This window comes from Centroberyx gerrardi, chromosome 11 (genome assembly GCF_048128805.1).
Source record: "Centroberyx gerrardi isolate f3 chromosome 11, fCenGer3.hap1.cur.20231027, whole genome shotgun sequence".
NCBI classification, from domain to species: Eukaryota; Metazoa; Chordata; class Actinopteri; order Beryciformes; family Berycidae; genus Centroberyx; species Centroberyx gerrardi.
This window is the reverse complement of record NC_136007.1, coordinates 19019433-19043031: the sequence shown is the minus strand read 5'-3', so window position 1 is coordinate 19043031 and position 23599 is coordinate 19019433. Positions and strand designations below refer to the sequence as shown.

At 41.1% G+C, this 23599-nt stretch overlaps 1 protein-coding gene across 1 annotated transcript in view; it reads left to right on the top strand.

Annotated features, from left to right (window-relative positions):
* The window catches only part of LOC139931809 (seizure protein 6 homolog), a 103939-nt gene that overhangs the window by 53341 nt on the left and 26999 nt on the right, over nucleotides 1-23599 (top strand). Inside the window, exons 3-5 of the mRNA XM_071925411.2 lie at nucleotides 1991-2729; nucleotides 3703-3824; nucleotides 21455-21647. Of these exons, the coding sequence (XP_071781512.2) occupies nucleotides 1991-2729; nucleotides 3703-3824; nucleotides 21455-21647 (1054 nt within the window). The remainder of the gene's footprint in view (nucleotides 1-1990; nucleotides 2730-3702; nucleotides 3825-21454; nucleotides 21648-23599) is intronic.

Here is a 23599-nt window from a genome sequence, read left to right as displayed (position 1 = left end):
TATGGGAGGATGGGACGCTCTGCTATGTTGCAGCCCCACTTTGTGATGTAGGCTGATAAGATGAGTGTATTTTTACATAAAAATCTTGCCCAGTGCAGCTTTAATCCTTGCATATTTCATTCTTTAATTAACTGAACATATTGCTAATCTTCCACCGATGGAATTATTTTATTATTATTTTTTTTTAAGCTACAAATTGTTAAATTAAACTGTGGATGAAATGCATGCATAAGAGTTGTCTGATGAGATCAGCCGTTTACAAAGAGGAGTTCCATTTTTCCAGTTGAATCGATTTTTTAAAAGCGGAACCCACTTCCTTGAAAGAGATCAACACTCCATCAAGGTTGAGGTTGATTGGGTTACTCTAGTCCAGCTGAAGTGTTTATATGAGCTTGTTTCATTTGAAGTGGGGCTCAATCAGTCCTTTTACCGGATCAGCAGTGTCAATGGTCAAAGCCCCATTAGGATGGCAACAAAGTCTGAAGAGAATCTCCTTTGCTTACTTACGTCAACCAGAGGACCCGGGTTCAAGCTTCATGTCAGCAAGCCTCTGCCCTGCTAACAGGGATTCAGCAACACACTGAATCTCTACCAGCTGCAGGGCTGCTGCTCTGTAGCTGTAGCTCACGCTGACCTCTGACCTCCCTGTGCAGGGGGGCAAGACGAGAGAATTTCCCAATGGGGATCAATAAAGTATCACATTATCATTATTATTATTATGACCTTAACTGTTGTGGCCTAGCCTTGTTCCAGATTCCTGAATCGCGTGCCACCCAGTCATCATTATCGAGTGATTCAGAGAGTCTGGTGTTGCTCTAGTCAACGGCTTGTTCTCGCTCGGAGAAACAATTGAGACTGTTCAGGCGGGACTAAAGTTTGAACTGTTTGTGCAACAGGTCTTCACTGCCGTTTCGGGAGAATAATATTTGTTGGTTGGTTCTGGGAAAATCAACCCCCACACACAGAAAGCGGCCAACAAGGAGGCAATCTCAGGCTGAATAATGGAGTGAGACGGAATGGCCATTCAGTCTGAATATCAGACTAGTTGCGGACCATAACAATCACTAATAGTGAAGAGTAGGCAAAAAGTATGTGGCTCATTGTCATCATAGCCTTACTTACTGTTATTGTAACAAGACTGAGAGACTCTTCTGATAATAGATATATGAGATTTTTCCTATATGGCAAGGCCAATCCTTTCATGTTGATTTTGCGTGGTTGTGGTATTTAGTGGCTATTCACGGATCAGAAGGCCACAATCTCTTGTTATGGAACAAAAAAACAACAACTGCACTGTACATGTGTGTACATCTTCGTAGGGTTGAAAATGTGAGGGGATAAGAAAGCAGAATGTCATACTAGCCTTCAGCTGGAGTCCTTCGAAAAGCATGTGCCTTTAAACCTTTTATCTTAGTCAGTGGACTATTTCTACTTTCTTAATGTTTTTCCATTCTGAGTTTTCTCTCCTTCCCGGACTGTTATTATGGAGCTAGTCTTTGATAATGAACACTCTGGCTGCTGGCTTTCTGCAAGCTGCTACTCACCACTGTCGGTATTAATCTGTCACAGGACCCTTAAAATAATTTCCTACATAGCAATGGAAACAGATACAGTACTGTACAGTATAACCAATGAAATACTGCAGTAAAACATATTCAGTACTCACTTCACCATTTTACATTTTGACACTGAAGCTGCGATGATATTATAAACCATTTGTTGTGACCAAATGTGTCAAGCCATAACGTTGTTTTGCTGTTACTAAAGCTAGTTAAGGTGTCAAACGAAGAATTATACATGAGGCCAGCCTCTAACCACATTCAGCTTAATTCTGGTAGGTTATCATCTGGCAGACTTGACTTCAAAAAGACTGACATTTCTTTTGTATTTTGCTTTTGTAGCTTATTGCCTATCATGTTTTGCGTAGACCAACCATATTATGTTTATTCTTTCAGTGTCCAGTCCAGACGAAGGCAAAACCATGAATCAGAAGACACTGGACCCAGACAGGGGTCTCTTCACACATGCATCGACACAGGACACAGAGAGCGAAGTCCACTCATTTACCACAGTGCCACCGATGAACATACCCAACCACCGGCCTGTCCTCAAGGGCCTGCTGCTCCACGAGTATCTGCTTACAAGGGACTTCCAGGGAGACCAGCACTTCTTCAGGAAGGATGGCTCTCCGGCTGCTCATCCCACCATGCCAGGCTCTGTATCAGATGCAGAGGCAGGAGACCCTGTCACACAGCTGGTGCCCCATGAGGATGCCCCGGCCTTCTCGGATGTTGCCACTACTGCCACCGTGGCTGCCACCACCCCGCTGACCACATTTGCTCCCACAACACCTGGGCTGCCCATGTCTCTACCGCAGAAGAAGTCCTCCAAGGACAAGAGCAAGGGAGAAGAGAGAGTAGCGGCGACCACAGACTCCCTAACCACTCATGTGACACAGACTACTGTCAGTGACAACAACCCTTTGGCCTCCTCACAGAGAAGTAGGCCTCAAAGCTGGAGTGTTGTTCCTCTAGAGGCCACCCTAGCACCTTCCTCAGTGAGGAGGGAGAAAGAGGAAGCTAGCGAAACGGCATTAAAAAACAAAACCAGCCCCGGTCATCAACCCCTCAACCTCACCTCAGCATCCCGAGCAGAAGTCGATGAAGGAACCACCACCACTTCCACCACCACCATCACAACCACCACCATCACCACCATGCAAATATCAGGTAGGCCTTCATCTTTTCTCTGTCTTTCAAAGATGTACCAAGCAAGACTAGCACACATGACTTTGAGCCATAAATAAGAAGAATAACAACAAAACATAATACACACATACGCAGTCTTTAGCACTTTTAGAATTTGCATGGCGATTCATAGAGGTCTAGACGTAAGCCTATCCATGACCGATTGGTTGGTGTTAGTTGTCAGTTATCAAAATCTTTGGCCAGTCACAGTAGCAAAGCAAATTGACATAATATGGAAACTCCTCAGAGCTAAAACAATCATGGCGGCTTTCCAAGCTTTTAAACATGCTGATTGTTCCTGTTTTAATTCATTTGCCATTACGTTTTTTAAGGACTCACAAAATCACTAAATCTAGTTTGCTATCATCCAATTCCTTTGCCAGCGCTGCCATTTTGGTAGTTGCTGTCGCTCTGTAACGCTCATCATAAGCAGGTTTGTCCCGCCTACATCGATCATCCAATCAGGTTTGTCGGACAGCATCTGTCCGAAATAATTGCGTGAATAGACTTGCGTTCAGACCCTATGAATCACCATGCAAATTCAAAAGACAGTGCTGACTGTGATTCATGGGGACTGGACACCAGGCAAGAGCTGAGACTCTTCATTCTCAGCTTCCTGCCATTTAGCAGGTGGGGTTCGCAGAGGTCAAGCAAATTGAGCATCAGGTGATCAGCATCACCACTGTCCATTTAGCGAGCTGAGCACATCTCTTCGTCTCTCCACTAGGGATAACAGAGTTGCTCATGTGTCAAAAACAATCTGATTTTGCCTGATGTGTCCTGCCTGTCCTTTCCACTGGCCACAGAGGGCTGAGGGCCCAGATGATCAGTGTCTGAGAGGAAATCTGTAGAGATAGTTAGAGGGTTACAGGGCCACTGGGACACAGGTGGACTGTCAGAAAGCTCAGTGGTCTGGGAAAATGGGAATCACTTGTCTTTTCACTGTCTCCTCCAGAGCCGTGCAGTCTGAATTTCACTGACCCCGAGGGTAACATCGAAATCCTGCAGCAGCCCGAGTCTGGAGTGGAGTGTAACTACTTGGTGACTGTCTACCTGGGATACGGGATTGAAGTTCAGGTCAGTGCAAGAGGCTCTCTACGTTGTTACAATATGCTACTTTTCTCTTTTGTTAGCCCCACCCTTCCTCCCTTTAGTTTAGCAAGTTCACGCCCCAAAACTTGTCACTCATTTTGACTGTAGGCATGTACACACAGGCTCACAGACAGCCACAGACTGATAATGTATAATATATCCAATTTATTTATTGTTATTTAAATGTGAAAAAAGTTGGATATTGCAGCTTTAAAGCATACCAATAAACTTGCTTGATTCTGTGATGAACTGTAATATTTGGAGTTTTGTGAAACACTTTTTTAATGTTAAATACTGTTGCAAAAAGGCTTTATTACGCTTAACCAGTGAAAAGCAATGACATACTGTACATTTTGGTTTAGCCCCACTTACAGTGCTTAGGGATACATGTTCTTGATTATAGAAAATAAATCTCTGTGGAGATGTTTTGGTTGACAGTTATGAAAATTCTTTTGCTTGCAGTACTTAGGAGTATTTCAAGCTGTCTGTCTTTCTGGTCTTCTTGTGAGGGCAGATGGAGATAGGAGATAGATAGACAGAAAAGGGCTGGGGTGAGTGGGTGGATGGGGGCACAAGCGATGCGCTGTGTGCCAGGTTGGATGTATGCTCACTAAGTCTTTTCACAAAAGGTTGCAAAAATTAACTGTCAGTGTGTGTGTTCCCTGGCATTTGCAATTCTTCAAATGCCTCATTTACCACTGGAGACTTTAAAATATGTGAGCTTTGTCTTGCTGCCTCTGGAGGACTAAGATAAGTCTAGACGAAGAGCGTTGAGTGTGTGCTTTTCTCTGAATGCTTCCTTAGGGTAACTTTAGTAAATCTTAAACCACGTATACACATACACACGTGCGCACACACCTACACACACACACACACACACACACACACACACACACACACACCAACAAATCTGATGTATTAGCTCTCATCTTCCACAGCTTCTCTAGTGCATTCAGCATGAAGTCTAGTGGGAAACTTTGTAAAGAATGAAAGGCTAAGCTGGGAGCATACAGATCTTTTTATCCCCACACATCTAGCAGGCCTGATAGGGAAACAGGAGGACGCTATGTGTTTCAGCTCCACCATACAAACAGATGGAACCAGAGTCTCCCTCATACTCCTACAGCTTAATTGACAGTGGTCCGATGGCAAACTATTCAGATGACAGCTTGGCATATATTTGAAGAAAATGAACAGCCTTGATTTCTGTTCCTGGAGGGGAAAAAATTGATTGACAAGCATGTGTCATACCTTCTCATCATCAGTGTTTCAGGCTCTTTCGCCTGGAGGCTATCCAGGTTTCAAGGTTTTAATGGAATGACGAGGTCACAAGCAGACCTGTGGTGCAGCAGTGTACTCACACCAATGTTATAGGGTCAAAAATGATCTTAAAGATGGACACAATTTGAGCGCACATTTTGAATTTGTCATTTCACTTAGCTGATTTTCAGTTCTCAAGACTTCACATGTGTGCACACTCCTCACTCACCAGCGTTTACCTCTTGAAGCAGGATGTAATTACTTTCCAGTGTGCTGCTTATATCAAACACGTGTAAATGCCCAGACGCACACACCCACAAACACAAACAAACCATCAATTAGAATGTGAGAATTGCAGCTATCAATGCACACCACAACACATTTATGGTAAGCTATAGTGTTAGCAAGTGAGGTGCTGTACCTTTAAGCATGCTGGCTAAAATGTTAGCTAGCTTAGCTGTAGCAGAGATTTCCAAATGTTAGTTTAGTTGTTTAATCCTTTGGAAATCAATTGCTTAGTTGAATTCCAGGGGCTTATATCGGCCTGACAAACAGAAAAATTGTCACTGAAAAGAAAAAGTAAAAGGCACTGTGTTTATTATATATAATACACAATGTACAGTGAGACCTATTGATTTGATTTCTGAAAGACTCTTCTTGTAAAGAGCTGCATGTACAGAGCGTTCAGCCTGCTGATATAATTGTAATGTATTGTATATCATTATAAAGCATAATACACCTTGCTAATCTTGAACATTACAGTACTTATACTAGTAATATGAAAGAAAACTGTATCTAGACCTACTGTGTATATAGAGCCTATATTGAATATTCAAAAGAACAGAAACGTTAGATTTTTATGCTTGTATATAATTTTAGATCATGATGCAAGTAATAATTTGGGTTAGTGCCCAAAATTGGTTCCACCCCTGGACGTACTCATCTTCAATGTCTGAATTGCACACATATGCAGTTTACAAAAGTGAAAAGGAAGGGATCAGAGTCTGAAACACCAAATGCGTAGCCGACCTCTCCTTCCATCACAGAGGCGTCAATGTGCAAATGTCACAGAAGACAGCTTAAAGGTGAATATCAGCGCACACTATAGTTTATGAGCATGAGGCTTGAGCAGAGTTGCTTATATGATTTCTGATGCGCGCGTCCCAGTAGTCTCCGTCTGTCCTCTCCACTGTGTTCAATCCCTACTGCATTTTGCACTCATTTTGCACTCTCCTCGTCTCTGGAGGAAGAAGAGTGCATGTTGACTCATAGCATACAGGGCTCCTACAGATAGACATGCATCACTGAAGGTCACTTGCTGCTGGTCTGAGGGGCAATCTGCTATCCAGGCTTCTGCTCACTAGCTCCAAATACTCAACTACACAGTGCAGTGCCTGCCAATCAGAATTTGAAAATGGCCAAGTAGGAATTTGTCGAACATCAGTACACTTAAAATGCCAGGATGTTTTACTTTTTTCTAGGTTTTATTGAGTAAAATTTCATTTTGTGGCGGGAAAACATATTTCTCTCACTTTTCTTGCACATATTTGCATTTTAAGACACTGTGCTCATTTCACAAAATTTCGGGAGACCAGACTCCGAAAGTCATTCTGTGAAATTTAGGAAAGCAGTAAATGAAGTACATGAGGCAGGCTGAGGGAAAGTGGGTACACCAAAAAACGTGAATTACAACACAAAATAACTCCTGGAATGCAAAATACCGCTATATTCATTAGAATTCTTTCACCTCCTCCCAAGAGCCAATTGAATAAAAAAAAAACATGAGTTGCAAATCTGAGTCACAGAAATCTCAGGAAACCCAACCTATGTAGCCTACAACTGTCTGAGGAGTGCTCAATACCAAAGATAAGGCTGAATACCCAAATGCCCAGATTTTATATTTAATCCATGAAGTGCAGACATAACTCAACTCTGAATTGTAGCCAATATGTACATGGAAAGAATATTGGTGTATTCCCTAAACTACACTACTGCATTTGTAAATACAAATGTTTCATTTACTTTTATGGTTTTTTTAAACTTTGCACATATCCAGTTGGCATACCAGGCCAACATAAGTGTGGATGATGCCTTCATATACCTGCTACACATGGCTTATTGCCACCTGGAGAGACTGCAAAGCATGCTTTTTGACATAGTGCTTTCAACACCATTCAGCCCCTCCTGCTCAGGGAGAAACTCAGTCCGATACAGGCTGACAACGCCATGGTGTCCTGGATTTTGGACTATTTAACGGACAGGCTGCAGTTTGTCCGCCTCTGGAGCAGTGTGTCGGACATGCTGCAGAGTAGCATGGGAGCGCCCCGGGGGACTGTACTGTCACTATTCCTGTTCACCCTCTACACCTCAGACTTTGGATTCAACCCGGGGTCATGCCACCTCCACAAGTCCTCTGATGACTCTTCTATTGTGGGAGGCATCAGTGAGAGCAAGGAGGAGGAGCTCAGGAGTCCGGTGGAGAGCTTTGTCAGGTGCTGCAAGGAGAACCATCTGCAGCTCACTGTCAACGAGACAAAGGACCTGGTAGTGGACTTCAGAGCAGGAAGTCACTGTCACCCGTCACCATCCAGGGTGTGGAGGTGGAGATGGTGCAGCCAAGTACCTGGGGCTTCACATCAATAACAAACTGGACTGGACTGACAATACTGACAATATTGTACGAGAGAGGGCAGAGGAGACGGTTCTTCTTGAGGAGACTCAGATCTTTCAATGTATGCAACACTACTCAACATGTTATATCAATCAGTGGTGGCCAGCACATTGTTCTGTGTGACAGTGAGTTGGAGAGGCAACATCAAGGCTAGGGATGCTGGCAAGCTAAACAAACTGATGAGAGGCTGAGCCCGGACAGTCTGGAGGTTGTAGCAGAGGGGAGGATGAGGACTAAACTGAACTCCACCTTGGACAACCCCTCCCTCCCCCTCTAAGGTGAGCTGATGCAGCTATGGAGCATCTTCAGCCTTCACCTCATCACACCAAGGTGCAACACTGAGAGCTTTTGGTGCTCCTTTGTGCCAATAGTCACCAGACTATACAATGCTTCCTGTCCAAATGGCCCCAGTCTCAGCCAACCAGGAGGGGGCTGAGGCAGGAAGACTGTACTGCAGTGAACTGATTATACTTTACGGACTATCCTGGACTTCTGTCTGCGTTCCTAGACTCTCTGCGTATCTCTGCACATCTCTGCACATTCTCTGCACGTGAAATGGCACACATTCTCTTACAAAAAAGTCACATGAAAATACATGTGAATTCAAAGCGTGTGTGCTTTTTGGACACGTTGGTTTCCACATGTCAATATTTTTTTCACGTTTTCTGATGTCACATGTCATGTCAACTTCAGGTGTGAAAATTTCAATTCTCAGCTGAAAGGTGTTTTTTTTTTTTTTTACATGTAGTCGTCTACCGTTATATGTAACAATGTTTGTTTAACATGTGAAACATTAATTTCACATACAAAACCAACACATGCCCAAAAAACACATGCTTTGAATTCACCTTTTTTGTGAGGGGAGGACACATTTCCTGTCCCATGTTCACATAATATAGTGATACTGTGAACAGATGATAAAGCACATGCGTTTTGCACACTCCCTTTTTTCTGTACATATGGTACCTCAGTGCTGGAGCTTTGTTACATGGGACAGCTGGTAATGCACATATCCAAAAGGCATATTCTGTGATATAATGTAAGCCAAGACACTTTATGTAAATGTACATGGCCTTCTGCAGACTTGTTAATGTAATATAATGTAAATACATGCATATTTTCACATCATGTACATTGCTGTAAATTCACATACTCACTTCTTCAGTTTGCTATCTATCTATATTGTTTTTTCCACACAATTTGTGCATGGCAGGAGACAAGCCAAGCAACTGTATTAACTTTACTTATATAAAAAGTACAGTACTGTCCCTCTCTGACACTAATAATAGTATTGACTACATGCTGTACTTATGGTGCTACATTCTACTAAATAGATATTAAAATACATTTACAATTCTCTCCCCATAACAACAGATATTTCACTTAGCAAGATGAGACTTTATCATACAGGATGTTGCTATTAAATCTGGCTTCTTTGAAAAGCAGTTTCCACTCAGAAGAACAGGATATATTCTGATTATTTGATTCATAATACAAGGAAAACCAGCTCAGATCAGTGCTCATGTCCCTTGATTTTGAGAGTCCTATTTTTCAACATCTTTTATGTAATCTTGATGACACTAATCTCCTTTTCATCATAGTCTGAGATAAAGAAAGAGAGATGAAATAGATTGTTGTTGGAGCCTGAGTTAATTGATTGCTTCCACTTTTCTGATGAGCTTATTTGTCATCCTCACACAACTATCTCTGGTGGGATCACAGACCTTCCCCTCCTATTTCCCCGGTGGGATTATGGACATTTGTTAGTGAGATAATCAACTAGCAGATTTGTTGCCATAGATTATTTCCTGTATTTGTTGTAAAAACTGTACACATTTTAGTGTAAAAAGTAGGCAGACATTTTTAGTATTTACCCTTCGTCCCCTTGACATTTGAGTTTGATCAGCTGGGTTTTGATCCCTTCCTCTGTGCCAAACACTAACACTGGGAAAATGCTATGCTCCACTCTTCCACAGAGCTGAGGAGCCGTAGGAGGGGCATTACAGTTGAGGTGCATGCTCCTCTTTTGGCAGCTGGCCTCCGCTATGGAAGGGACTCATCATTACAGTAGACAGACAGGCCAGTAGCTCGCAAAGGTGAAGGAGAGATGAAACGTGGTGAAAGGATACAAAAACTGTGGAGGATAGATGCAGTGACTTTATGATAAATATTTATGTTGACCTACCTAAATTTCAGTAAAACCTATAGAGAGAGACAGCTGCTATAGTTTCCAAAAACATCAATTTTTGCACTATGAGGTCCACCAACATGCAAAACTATCCCTGTGTTTGGAAGGGAAGAAATACGCAAGATCAGACCTTTCTGTGTTCGGTCAATACTTTTTTTGGCTCTCTGGCAGCTTGCAAGAGAGGGAGGATGAAAAATGTATCAGGAAAATTTACTGCACTTAGCCTGACTGTTCAACCCCTCCGCCACCGCTAACAGCACAGAATGCATTGCCCCATCTGGTAATTCTGGCTACATTACGATTTATTTGCACAATAATTTTCAAATATTAGGAGGTTGATGTAATAGCAACTCTGAATAAGAATATTAAATAGTAGTGCTAGAAAAATGTGTTGCACTTTAGAATACAATGCAGAAATAAATTATAACATGGCAACAACATAGTAATTACTTCAGTTTACTAACATGTAATATGTAAATTACTTGCAGTATTTTGTAACTAAGAGGTAGCATGTAAGTAATTTCTACTATTTAGCTATCAGCTAGGATGTAAATTAAATTACTTAATACTTTTTGTTTATTTCTCTTCTTTTGTAAAATATACTTGACCTTGTTTCAAATCTCAACACAATGGTTCTCAACTGGTTCATCATTTGAAAATAAATTTGACTTTGTCAAAAAGTCACAGCCAAGTATAATAAATAGCGAGATACTGAATAGTTGTTCTTCATGAGTAAACACTCAACTATGAACGCATGTAGCCTGAAATCTGGATTCTGGTGTGTTATAATTTTTGTGTCAACTACTGATAAGGCCTAAAAAAATCACTTCCCTGATGAGAAATAATATAGTCGGTTTATATCTGTGAAATATTATGGTACTGATTTATATCTGTGTAATATTATAGTACTAGTTGCCCACATTCTGTCAGGGGGTTTTGTGACATTTCTTGCTATAAGCTCAGAAATTAGATATAGTTTTAAGCAGGAATAGGCAAAGCAGTGGGGAAGGCTTAATTTCAAAGAGCTCCAGTTCACTCAATTTCCATCTGCTTGAAGTATAAGTAGGCTTGAATATGAAAGATAGAAAATTAATCTTTCCACCCATATAAAATTCATAAGGGCCCCACAATTGTTCGTTCAGGTGTTATTATTTAAATTATAGTCAGGCATATACTTTTTTTCATGCCCATGTCAGAACAGTGACCCAATTTTGGATCATGATCTACAGTTTGAGACCTCACACAAGGATTACTGCCGTGGCATTCGTCATAACTCTGATCATGTTATCAAAATCTTTTCAACTTCTTGAAGGCCGTGTCTCTCACTCATCACACAAAACCGGGCGTGTTTTGTGGTTTACTTACTACCATGATTTACTGAGATGTTGCCATGTAATTTCCGCACAGAATACTCAATGTTCTTTCTTCTCATAATATTCCTGTTGTTGTTTTATACTTGTTCTCTTCCTATTATCTACTTTAATATAGTGCTGCAGTTTAGTTTTTACACTAAATTATACTAAATTGCTATGTGCTCTGCTTTTAAATTGTGCCATGTGGACAGAGCATGTTTACATGAGAACTTACTATTAGGGGTTATTCAGAAAACTCACCAGTGGCTGAAACTCAGTGAGACAGCAGTGTTTCTAATTCATTAAAATGGAGTAGCAGGGCAGTTTTTCCTTTTCTGTGTTCCACATTTTGCAAGAGTGTGATAAAAGCCCACCATACCACAAAAAAAAATTACAATCTGCCCTTCAGATCTTACAGTCAGATGAAATATTGCTGCTATATCTGACATGTTTTGTTTAATAATGAAGAAATATTTTGCTATCAAAAACGTTTAAAACAAAAAAAAAGGTTACAGGGCATCACAGGGTGGCACAGTGTTATCAGTTTACATTTCCCACCACTTCCTTTCTTAAAATCCTGCAGGCAGGAAATTGGGCACTCAGGTCGCTCGTGTCATGCCATGTTTTGAATGTGATACATTCAATTTGCGTACAGCCATGGACAAGGGGTGTACTTGTTAAAAATGTTGATTTTATTCCAGTCAGACTAGGCCAGCAGCAGTAGTCTTACTCTGTCACAGTGATTACTGCCTCGACAAGTTTATGAATCAGTCACACTGGGATGTAGATTTTTGTAGATACAATGTAGTCTCATGAATAATCCCCATTGTTCTCCCTTGTATAAATAAAGGTGGCAATTAAATGAAAATTTAATTTAAGATTCACCAGTGAATTGGTGAATCTTACACCCGTCACTGTCCTCTATATCTGTCTCCTCCCCTTCTCCACAGTCGCTCTTGCAATCAGGTTTTTAGTAGAGGACAGATGGAGGTTTTCCAGAACTGGGCTGTGGCACTGAAGTACTTAAAATCTGTTTTGGAGCTTTTTTTTTTTATTTGATCAAATAAATCCTGTGGGTTAGCTAGCTATCAGCTCTCTCCAGGCCATCTGTCCTGCTCTGATTTCTCCTCCTCCTCCGCTCACTGATCTACCTGCCCGGGTCTCAAGGAGTTACCATCTGGGGCACTACACAGGCTGTCCCATCTCTGTTTCATGGAGGCCACATTCTGCGCTCCTGCTATTTTTAAAAAAGGGAGAGGCCAGAATGTACAGCACAGTAAGGGCTGAGAGTCTTTGAAGAATTTCATGGGTTAGGAGACGAGACGTGGTCAATTTCTGCCAACACCACAAAGCCTGATTGGGGGAGAGTTTCCATTTTCCAACAGGTTTAAAGCAGCATCATTCAAAGGAGATGGTGGAGAAGGATTTGGAGGTCAGACTATTCTGCCATCGCACTGTGATTAGTTCTATTCACCAACACTGTATATGTCCTTTTTTCCCCCTCTCTTGTTCTCTATCCCTCTCCCAACTCTCTCTATTCTTCCATGCTCTCGTTTTTCCTTTTCTTTTCATTCTTACTTTTTTTTTTTCATTTCCATCCTTTTTTCAGTTTTTCCATTTCTCTAGCTCTTCTCCTCTTTCTCAATCAAGTTTCCCGTTCTGGCACTACTGAACACGCAGAGATAAATTATCGGGACACAGGGACCAATTAACATGACTCTATTTTGGGATGTTGCTTGCCTGTTGTAAACAGCTACAGCTGTGTAAAAATGGATTCAGCACTAAACAGCAAGATCGCTACATGATTGCTTTTTTATTTTAATACTTTTGATTTTGTTGGTTGAAATGACAGGTGCCAGATTAAAGCGGGACTTCAATAACAAACAAAGATGATATAGTAACACATTTTTACATCTCCCACATATTCCAAAATTGTGCATAGTCCTGTACAACTTAGGTAGGGTAAAGAGTTAGTAGAGTTAAATGTAAAACTGTCCACTGAGTCAAGTTATCTAGAGAAACAAAGCCTTTGTTTTGTTAATTAAAGCTCAAACAATATAAAAAAATAGATGAAAAATAAGCATGGCCTAGAGTCTCAGTATGGGGAATTCTCTTCGTTTCCAGGTCATTAATTTGTTTATACTCAGAAGAGTGAATATGGTTTTAGACAATTTCAAAACAAAACAAAGTTTACAACCAAATATCTAATGAGTGTAACCGTGGTAATCAATTACACCGAAGGCAAGGATGAAATACTGTTGAGGTGGATTATCAGTGAAATGCCCCTTTAAGTATTGAGACGTTACACAGCATGCCAAGTGTTTATAGCTAACCCTGACTTCAGGGTTAACGATTGCTATTTGATGCTGCCTCTGCGACCATGCTCTTCTGACTCCAATCAATAGTCATGTTAATAAGCAGCACCAATAGCTGACACACAGCCTCTTTCCAATGCAGGACGAATTGCTCTATTGATCCCTGCACTCTCGTTTTAATTCCGATATTTCTTACAAAATAAGCAAAATGCACATGGCATTGACCCTGGCAGAGTGTTGCCGACTGAGAGAGGGAATTAAATGTGTTTTGTCAATGTTGAACGACCCCTCATTTACTAATCACAGAAATTGACAAAAAACAAGTGCCATGTAGTTTCCACTAAAAGGGAGTCTCAGATTTTTCTAAAGCCAAGAGTTCCAGTCGCTGCTCTTGATTTTGCCAACATCACTCACTGCATCGCAACACGGTCTCACGGCAGTTCGTGAAATAGTCACGAAAATTTAATTTATTGATTAGTGTACATGGACACCATTTTTCCATTTTTTTCGTGAAATGAACACAACCTAAAAAATGTGCCTCCACCACGACCTGAGTTACGTTCCTCCACCACGAATTTGAAAACGTAAGTTTAGGCAAATAAAACAACTTGTGTTATGGTTATGGTTAGGCAAGTAAAACAACTTGGTTAAGGTTAGAGAAATGGTTTGGTCATGGTTAAATAAGAAAAACGTTTGTTAAAAATTTAAATGTGGCTTATGGTTGAAATGTAGTTTGAACACGCTGGGAATCGAACCCCGGTCGCCGGCATCGAAGGCAAACGTAGGTTATACGCCCATCCGCCCCGCTTTATTTCAATGTCATACTACTTTCTGAGTTTCCAATTGAAATACATTAGTTTGAAAGTCGTTCTGAGTGTCACGAAAAAAATGGAATAATCGTGTCCATGTACACGAATCAATAGATTAAATTTTGTGAATACAGTGACACCTGATGGCTTGGTGCTATCCTTCCTGCCCACCTCTGAAACACTAGATATAGTGTTTTAAAGCAAGTGTTTAAGGCAAGTGTTTCGGACAGTCTGTGACCCTGGTGCCCAGCAGGACAAATGGCACAACACGCAGCAGAATGTCACAGGGAAACCGAGCCTAGCTGGGTAATGGAGGCCAGGACAGGCTCGCTGGCTTTAATCAACTTGAGATGAGGCAGAAGGAAGCCTTCATCATGTTGTGCCTTGGGGGAGTATGGCAGGACATAAAGGAGGCCAGTTTGATCTTGATGAGCTTTTTAGGGTGTCAGGGCTTTGCTGAGATGAGTTTTCATGGGGTCTAGCCATCCCGAGAGGAATGCTTTCAGGTGACACTAATTGCTCCTCCACCTAGCTAGCTGTCATAAAGGGAGAAGACTCTGTCTGGCAGAAGACTATGCTCTCTCCAACTCTGTCAGTGTCATGATGAGGAGGGGAGAGTAAAGATGCATGCCAGGAAATAAGAAGAGAAATCTGCAATGCATGAATTCAAATCTATGCAAAACTGCGTACTGCTGCAAATAAACTGAGATGCCAAGGCCCAAGAGGCACTTCAGGAAGTGAAGTTGATTTATCAGAAAGCAAGAATCTAATCTCATAAACATGTTTCATATGCTGAGGGTCCTAACCTCTGCTCCTGTAGCTAAAAAAAGCTTCCTGTGGGAAAGAGCATATCTATGAGATGATGGCTAGTGCTTGGCTGTGGCATTTGGTGAGTTCAGGAACTTAAAATGGGCAGCTTAAATGTGACATTAGCGATAATGGGCAAGTTGGTGTTGTATTTAAGCGCTGGCTCCAGTACATCCCTCATTAACATTCAACTTTTGCTGGTTGGTAAGGATCCATTGTTTCAGACAACTGTGCAAACAGGAAAGAGCCATGGCTGTTTATTCAGAGGTGAATGTTCAATTAAGATAGCTTTTTCATTTAAAGAGCATCGGAATAACTCTCTCTGTTTATGGCTTTATCAGGAGATGCACAAAAACACCAATTGGATATGCTGTACCAAGCTTATTCACATTGTAATAATAGCCTTCAGAAACGTAAATCTTAGATGGGGTACGATGAAGTAGGTACATTGCCGGTGCTTGTCACTGTATGTGCCAACCAGTTTTATCAAACTAATGACGAGACTGCAGCTGGTGAATCCAATGGCTGTTGATTTATTGGCCCCAGCAGCAGGGTCATTTAATTTCCATGTATAGTGGGATCATTTTGATTACATACTGTTCTTTTCTGCATCACCAATGGCTCCTGTGAGTCATTGTAAATGCTCATTGCAGAGCAAGACCAGATGTTTTCAATAGTAAATTACTAGTGAGAGCCAGCCTCTGCTGAGGGTTAGCTCATTCAAAACGCATATACTTGCTGATAAAATAACAAATGAGTGAATGAAGATTTCCTGCCACGTTTTGACATATTATTTATTTGAAAGTGCAGGAAAAATACTGTCACCAGATGGCATTTTCACTGGAGAATTGTGTGTATGTGGGCTGAATTCCATTGAAAATTGTATATTTTTACACTAATAGACAGTAACCTAATCGCATGATACAGATTATCTTATCTTGGTTCATCTATTATATGGGACTAGCTGTCAGATAGCAGGAGTGACTCTAGTCACAGTTGAAGGCCATGCCAGGCTGCTTTCTGTTTGGATGTGATAAGAAGCATCTTCACCTCTGCTCACTGTTCGCTCTCACAGTTTAGACTCTACAGCGTATACCCAGGTCGCTCCCTGCGCTACAAGGGTCACAACAAATACAATAAGATTACGGGATAAAATACTGCAAATATAGCAAGTCTTTGGAACCATCATTTTAGAGATTTTCTCCATCTTTTTGTATTCTGTGTGTAGTCCAAGGTCTGTCAATGGTACTTTGGCCTTGCAGGATGGTCTGTTCATTAAAGTTGTTTGACTGAAGAGACAGTGGCTGGAGGAGAGAGATGACCCTCCACACAGAGCACTAGTCTCATTTTGATTGGGCTCAGGAAGTATTTTATTGGAATACTGAAAAAAGCAGAAACTGAAAGAGCACCTACCCGGAGGACAGTGTTAAATTACTTGCACTGCTCATAGATTTCGTCCAATAAATTAAACATTTCAATTGATGGAAGACTTAATATATACAAACACTAAACTAAATTATATTTTTTCCCCTCCCCTAACACAATTCTGTAAATGGAACAACACACTGTAGAGATGGCATCCTCTGATAATGTTGGTGCAGGAGTGTGCTTGGTCAGCCAAATCCCCGGTCCCACAGATGTGTCTGCTGAGGCAGAGCTCCCAGCTAGGAGCTACAATAAGCCTGCTCTCATTATAGTCCACAGGAACATGAATGTGTGTGTACATGCATGTGCACACTTGTGTATACAGTGTATGTGTGTGTGTATTGTATGTGTATGAGCAAGAGGGAGACAGTGAGAAAGAGGAAACGAGCAGTGCTCCCTCTGGGCCTTTGGCTGCAGTGCTGGTGAAGATAAGGTAGTGTGATGTCTCCTGACATGGCCAATGATTCATAATTGAGGCAGGACAGCTGTTCCTGGCTGCTCTGACAGGTCCCAGGGTGGATGACAGATGATAGGACCCTTTGGGGCCAGACTATCTACCAGTCCAAATGTCCACTGTCTACTCAGCTGTCCATCATAAGCCTACCTGGTATATGTATGCCAAGTGGTCGCAGGCCCGAGTTCTGTCTTACCCGTCTGTATGTGAATGTAAGTTGTTGTGGTACCAGAGTACGCACCATACAGTCTGACCTTCATTACAACATGACAGGTTTCTGTAAGGCCTTGTGTAGCTGCACATGTTCAGGCAACTGATGCCTGATGCGTACCAGTAACTACATCCCCAGCCAGGGTTTTTACTAATGTATGCAACCATACTTGGTGAAGAATAATAACAATAATGATAATAATATTAACAATAATGCTTCACTTAGGTCAAGCAGCAAAAACATGAAGCACTTACCGGAATATCCATTCATCAGGAGGGCATTAGTAATCCTGAGGATAGTTTTAGTAATATGATGTTAATGAAAACCAGACTGAAATAAAAAAAAAAAAAAGATGTATCTTTCCATCACCTCTACTAATGATACCACATTCTCCGAAATGCTGTAGATGAAACAGTTATGAAATCGGTCTGCACTTATGTAATTAAGGACTGATAGATTAAACGAGGGCTTTTCAGGAGCGTATACTTGTGTTAATCCTTAATGCTAAATAAAATCCCCAAAAGATGCTGGCTAGCAGCAATTAAGTTCAGAAAAAAATATTCGGCTGTTGAATCTTTTTTTTTTTTTTTTTTTCATGTAGGAGATTTCATCTTCACTTTGAGAGGGACGGCAACATCCAGTGCGGATGAGCATAGTTGTATAAAAAATAAATTGTTTGAGAAAACTGAGCCATGTTTGCACTCAGATTAGTAAAAAACGAGGAGGAATTTGAACTAGATTATGTCTGAAATGTGTTTGCTTATTGGTTTACATTCAAGAGCAAATGCTTTGTTATACACACCACAGGCGCAAAAGTCTCATTTAAAGGCGTCTTGTCAGATAAGCATGTCAGGAGAGTACGTAAATTGGTAATGCTACCAGAGTGTTTTAATACTGCATAACAAACCTTGCAGAACAGACACTTTAATCGATTTCTTCCTGCGTTGTGTTATTTTTGAATTCACAGACTGGCATCTTTGGAGCCACTGGCTACACTTCTACAGAATCAGTGACATGATCACTACGGAGACAGCAGTGGAGTCCTTAATAAAAGTGAAAAATGACATCTACCCTACTTTGATAGCTGTAGCAGAATTGATTAGGAATCAGGAAATATAATATTATAATTAATTGGCATATTTTTTTTTATACATTTACAGTGATAGATGAGTAAAGTTCAGTCTTTCAACCGTGATACATTTGTAGTGGAAATCCACAGAGAGAGCTGTGCAGATCCTCTGCCAACATACTACCGTACCAAATTCAGAGGTTGTTTTTTTTTTTTTTTTTTTCCTTTCATTTCACATTGGATGTCTCATCAGTCCTCAAGTTTACTGTACAATTGTGAATATCAGCACAAAACAAAACATTCACTTCATTTCATTCATTACAATTCTTCAGCAAGGCCTCCCTCCTCCCTACCAGGCTCTCCACTACTCACTTCTGCGTGTGCTGTAGCATTGCTTGAATGCTTTGCACTGTCTGCAGATAAAAGGGATTATTTTTGAGATGAAATGGAACTTTTTCAAACTATATTTCATGTTTCTATGGAGTGGCTTCTACTGAGTTGGCTCAACGGGATACTGCCCAAAACTGGTGTCATTGTTCCCTGTCCTATACTTAAAATCAATGTTTCCCTAGCCTCTCTGGCTTTTCTTGTTCGACAGAGGCAGATTTCGAAAGTAAAGTCTGAACACGTCAGGCATTGTTGTCACTTATGATCATACTGGTTGTACCTGTAGCAGCACCTTTACACTCCACTAATCACTATCAAATATATTGGAAATATATCGTATGTTTGTGGATTTCTATTAAACAAAAGGAAAATAAAGTCTTACACATACAATAGTCTACTGTAGATGCTCTTCACCAGTTCCTCTGAAAAAGATTTCAGCCAGCAGGACCTCTATCTTGAGTAGTAGCCTGATGTTTGTGGAGAGAATGTTGACTGAAATATGTATGAACCATGGTGGAATGTCAGCCATCTCTCATCGATTCAACAACTTTACATAATGGTGGAGGCGAAGGTAACACATCAGAGAATAAGAGTGAGAGATGGAGAATGAGAGGAAGTGAGAAGTAGAGAATTATAGTCTTCTCCGAGTCCCTGATAAATTCAGAAACAAGCTTAGATTGCAGTGGAAAATGTGACAGAAAACAGTATGAAACAATACAATATTTTCTCTAATTACATCAGTGTTGGCTAATAAATGTTGCTATAAAGTAACAAATCACACTGTTAAAACTGCCTACTGATTATTTCAGAAATCAATATGATTTTCAAAATTTGGATTGTAGGTGCCAAAGATCTATACATATAGAGCTTTACTTTTTGTACAGAAATCCATCATACAAGCGGATGCCACAATGAATAAAGTCTAACCGTGAGGTGAATTATGAAGTTAAAAATGAACAAATACGCTTAGCCGATGTAACCTGATTTGCAAAACAGTGAGCCTTCCACATTAACTTGGAGAGAAAAAGGCAGAAATGAAAAAAAGAATTGTGCCTAAGGCTTTGTCATTGCCATTGCCCTTGAGAGAGAGTGAAAGAGTGATTGTATAAGATCATGTGACATTCCTTTATTACACTCTGTAACACTGCTGTTTGACTACTGCACCTACTAAACTACCAATACTACAATGACATTATGCAATGTTTTTCTAATCCCCCCAAAAAAATACAGAAGTGGTGATTATCCATTGTGTGACACAAAAAATTGGAAGTGGGTTTGGCTTTGACTCTGCATCTTCTCAGTTGCATGTCTGAAAAACAGGAAGAAAAGGTTGTGTTGCGCTTAATTCCGGTGCGATAAAATCAAATCAATCAAAGTGGTCGACCTTATGGATTGTTCTGGAAGAGTCACCTCTAAGCTCAGTCTCAGAGTGTCCATTAGCCTCTCTGCTTTCATTGTCACTTTCCCTTCAGCTGAGTGACAGCGAGTCAACGTGACCACCTTCATTTTGCCGTTGCCATTTCGCCAGGTGCTCATCCTCCCCACTGTCTCAGCTTTTCCAGGCTGCCTCGCTAACACTCCCACACAGATATTCCCCCCGGGACATCAGCCTGCAGAGGGCTACCCTTTTTCTGCCTCATGGCACACCTGGGGATAAGACCTGTACCTAAGACAGCATTACCTTTGACAACATGCTATGAATTCCACTGCTGGCTTGAAATAGAAACTGTTGAATTAGCTTTGATGATACGCCCCTCTATACACAGACTGTCTCACAAACAGTGGTGAAGGTGAATGCTGCTTTTTTCATACAGAATAATGATCATGACCTGCTGTCAGATTAACATACCAGTTTTAAAGTTCAGTGGGGAATGAATCAGATGTTGCTCCAAAATGTGTCAGCGCTCCATTATTCAGACAGTTTAACTAGATGCAATCCTCCGGAGGTCCCTTCACCAGATTTAGCTGCAGATGCTGTTCAAACCTGTTGAAGACATAAAGCACTGCTGTCAGAGTGGCTTACAGGCACAAGGAGAATAGAAAGACAAAGTTTTTAACTACTGATAAAGGCCTTGAATACTAAAGCAGATAAGACAACAGTGCAACAAACCATGAGTGGAATTACCCAGACAGACTCCACTATTGCTCGAAATCATGTCTACAGTCCAGGAGTGGGATAAAAAAGAATTGACTAAATCCAACAGAGTAATACAACTCAAGTGACTCATTTTTCAAAGCAAATATTAATACAATCAACATTGTTTTAAATGAAAAAGGAACATTGGCGGTGCCAGTTAAAGGAGTTAAGGAATTAAAATCCCATCTGATGTGAGCTGAGACCTCACAAGTCACCAGTCAGTCAGTGAAGACATTTGTTTTTTTATGTTCAATGTTGGAGTGAAGGGTCCATCAAGGTCGCCTAATGGTCTTGACTTTACGCTGATGGAAAATGGGAAAGGTGGATAGAGATATTTCTGCTAATTCTTTGTTGCCTGCTTTAGTCTGCTGATAATGCAGTGTCCAATCTTTAGAATATCGGTCTACAAAGACCCCTTTTTAAAGGGGTGAGTCAGTCAGTGAACCATTTGCTACCATGACACATAATGTAGTGAGGTACAGCAGTAATGGGCTATGTCTAATCACATGGTGCGGTCTGTGCTTTCTCAGGTGCTGAATGTGAGCGTGTTGGAGGGGGAGCAGGTGACGCTGGAGGACACGGGCGGCCGAGAACCCTCCATCCTCGCCAATGAGTCAGTCCTGATGAGCGGCCTGGTGGTTCGCAGCTGGAGCAACCAGATCTCCATCCATTTCCGCAGCGACCATCAGTCCAACTCTGGATCCCTGCTGCTGCATTACCAAGGTGAGCCAATACCACGCTACCTAAACTCTCACACCATTCAAACCAGGCACCAGCCCAACAAACTGGCCATCTCAGTCTCGCCCAAAACGGATAGAGATTGAATTCTTTGTGTTTTCAACATTTGGTTAACATAAATTGTCTTGAACCAAACTCTTTATGCTGATAGCTCTCATCAGTTGTTGATATAATTTGCCATGCTAGCCAGGAGAAAGAGAAGTCATTTGAGCAGTGTAATTACATGGGACAAGCAATATTTACAGAAATGTCAGAAACCAGAGGGTCTTCTGTTATGCTCCTCATCCTATCACAGCTATCATGTAACAAGATAGGGAGGAGATAAAACGACACAGCATTAAGCCAAATAATTGTATATAGCTTTGCAATAAAGCTAACTAGTTGACTATAACAGACTCTCACCAAAATAATGCACTCTAATGCTCAACTTCCATCAAAAGAGGCAAAGTGACAAGATTCTCATTTTCACACAATTCTCTGTTCCAAAAAGTTGACAGTCGACCAATTTTGTGCATAAGTTTGTAAGCAGCTGCCTATCAGAAAGAAGTGAGCAAACGCCCCGTGATGTGTATAGGCGTGTCTCCACCAATTGTTTCCCACACTGTTCATAAAAACTCTGTTCCCAAATTGGAAGCGAGACTCTTCATGCGCACCTCCACTGTCTATTATTGTCGAGCCCTAAATAGAAAATTGTCTGTGTGGAGGAGCATCTCCAAAACCACTGATGTGATCTCAATATGAAGACAACAAGCTGCCGTGTGCGTTGTGCGGTGTCTATTGTGGACTAGCTCATGGGTTAGCAAGCCAGAAAGAAGTTCTGTGGCGTGGCAGGGAGCAAAACAGCTCCCCAGGTAGCACGCCATGGACAAATGACAAGACAGCTTGCTCCTTTACATTTGGATAGAACAGCGATACCGGAGGTTTTGAGGTCATTGTCTGCACTCCATTATTACAGAAATGTTGACCCAATTTTTATTAGGATTATTACTATTATTATGGAATTTACACATGCAAATGCTAGTTTTGTGGGCACAAATGTCATTGGCCTTTACATAATGCAGGATTATTGGTTTGGCATCTAGCCCGAATAAAATGTTTTGATTACGTCTAAAATATATTACAAAGGACTAAAATTGGACAGAATGACTACATTTTCAAAACACATATGCAGAACACATTTCCATTCCTGCCAAATGTGATCAAACAATAAGTGCATAGAGGCGGCAAAACCTCTGTCAGTAAAAATTGGTTGTTGTGTTCCTAGTGAATATGATGGCCTTTAAATTCCCCTCTCTCTCTCTCACTTGTTTAGTCCATGACATTGATCTTCCATGTCCACAACAATGGCTGTTTATCTTAGCAATCACACAAAGTGGCCACCAATTACATGCTCCATCAATTTGAGTTGATGGTGGAAGCTGGTGGACAAAACATTCATTCCCACACAAACTGTTAATGGCACTTTCATCAGCTCTAAAGTGATAGCACCGTCAAAACAGCGCTACTGATGTGAGATAAATCAGACCATCACTGCTGGATGTGTGCATATTGGTGTGTGGTCAGGCTGAATGATGACAGCGAGGGGTCGGTACAGATCATACAGGGTGATGCATTGATGGGTGAAGATGGCTCCAGCTGGGGACCTTGGTGGGAAGCAGTTGAAATACATTACCAGGTCTCTATTAGTGGGTCTACTCTTCTCCTTCACCTCTCCTCTTTGCATTTTAACTTCAAGGTTCAGTGAGTTGAGGAGAAAATTTTAAAAAAAGTTATCCAGCATAATTTTTTCCACCATGTGTGATTTACCATCTAATCTCATCTAGGTATATTGTTGACTGTAGGAGGCAATTTAAAAGTGTAACCTTCATATACCCTGTGCATGTTGTTTCTTTGATTCTTTTGTGTTGTGAAAAGACACACCTGTGGAGTAGTAGCCT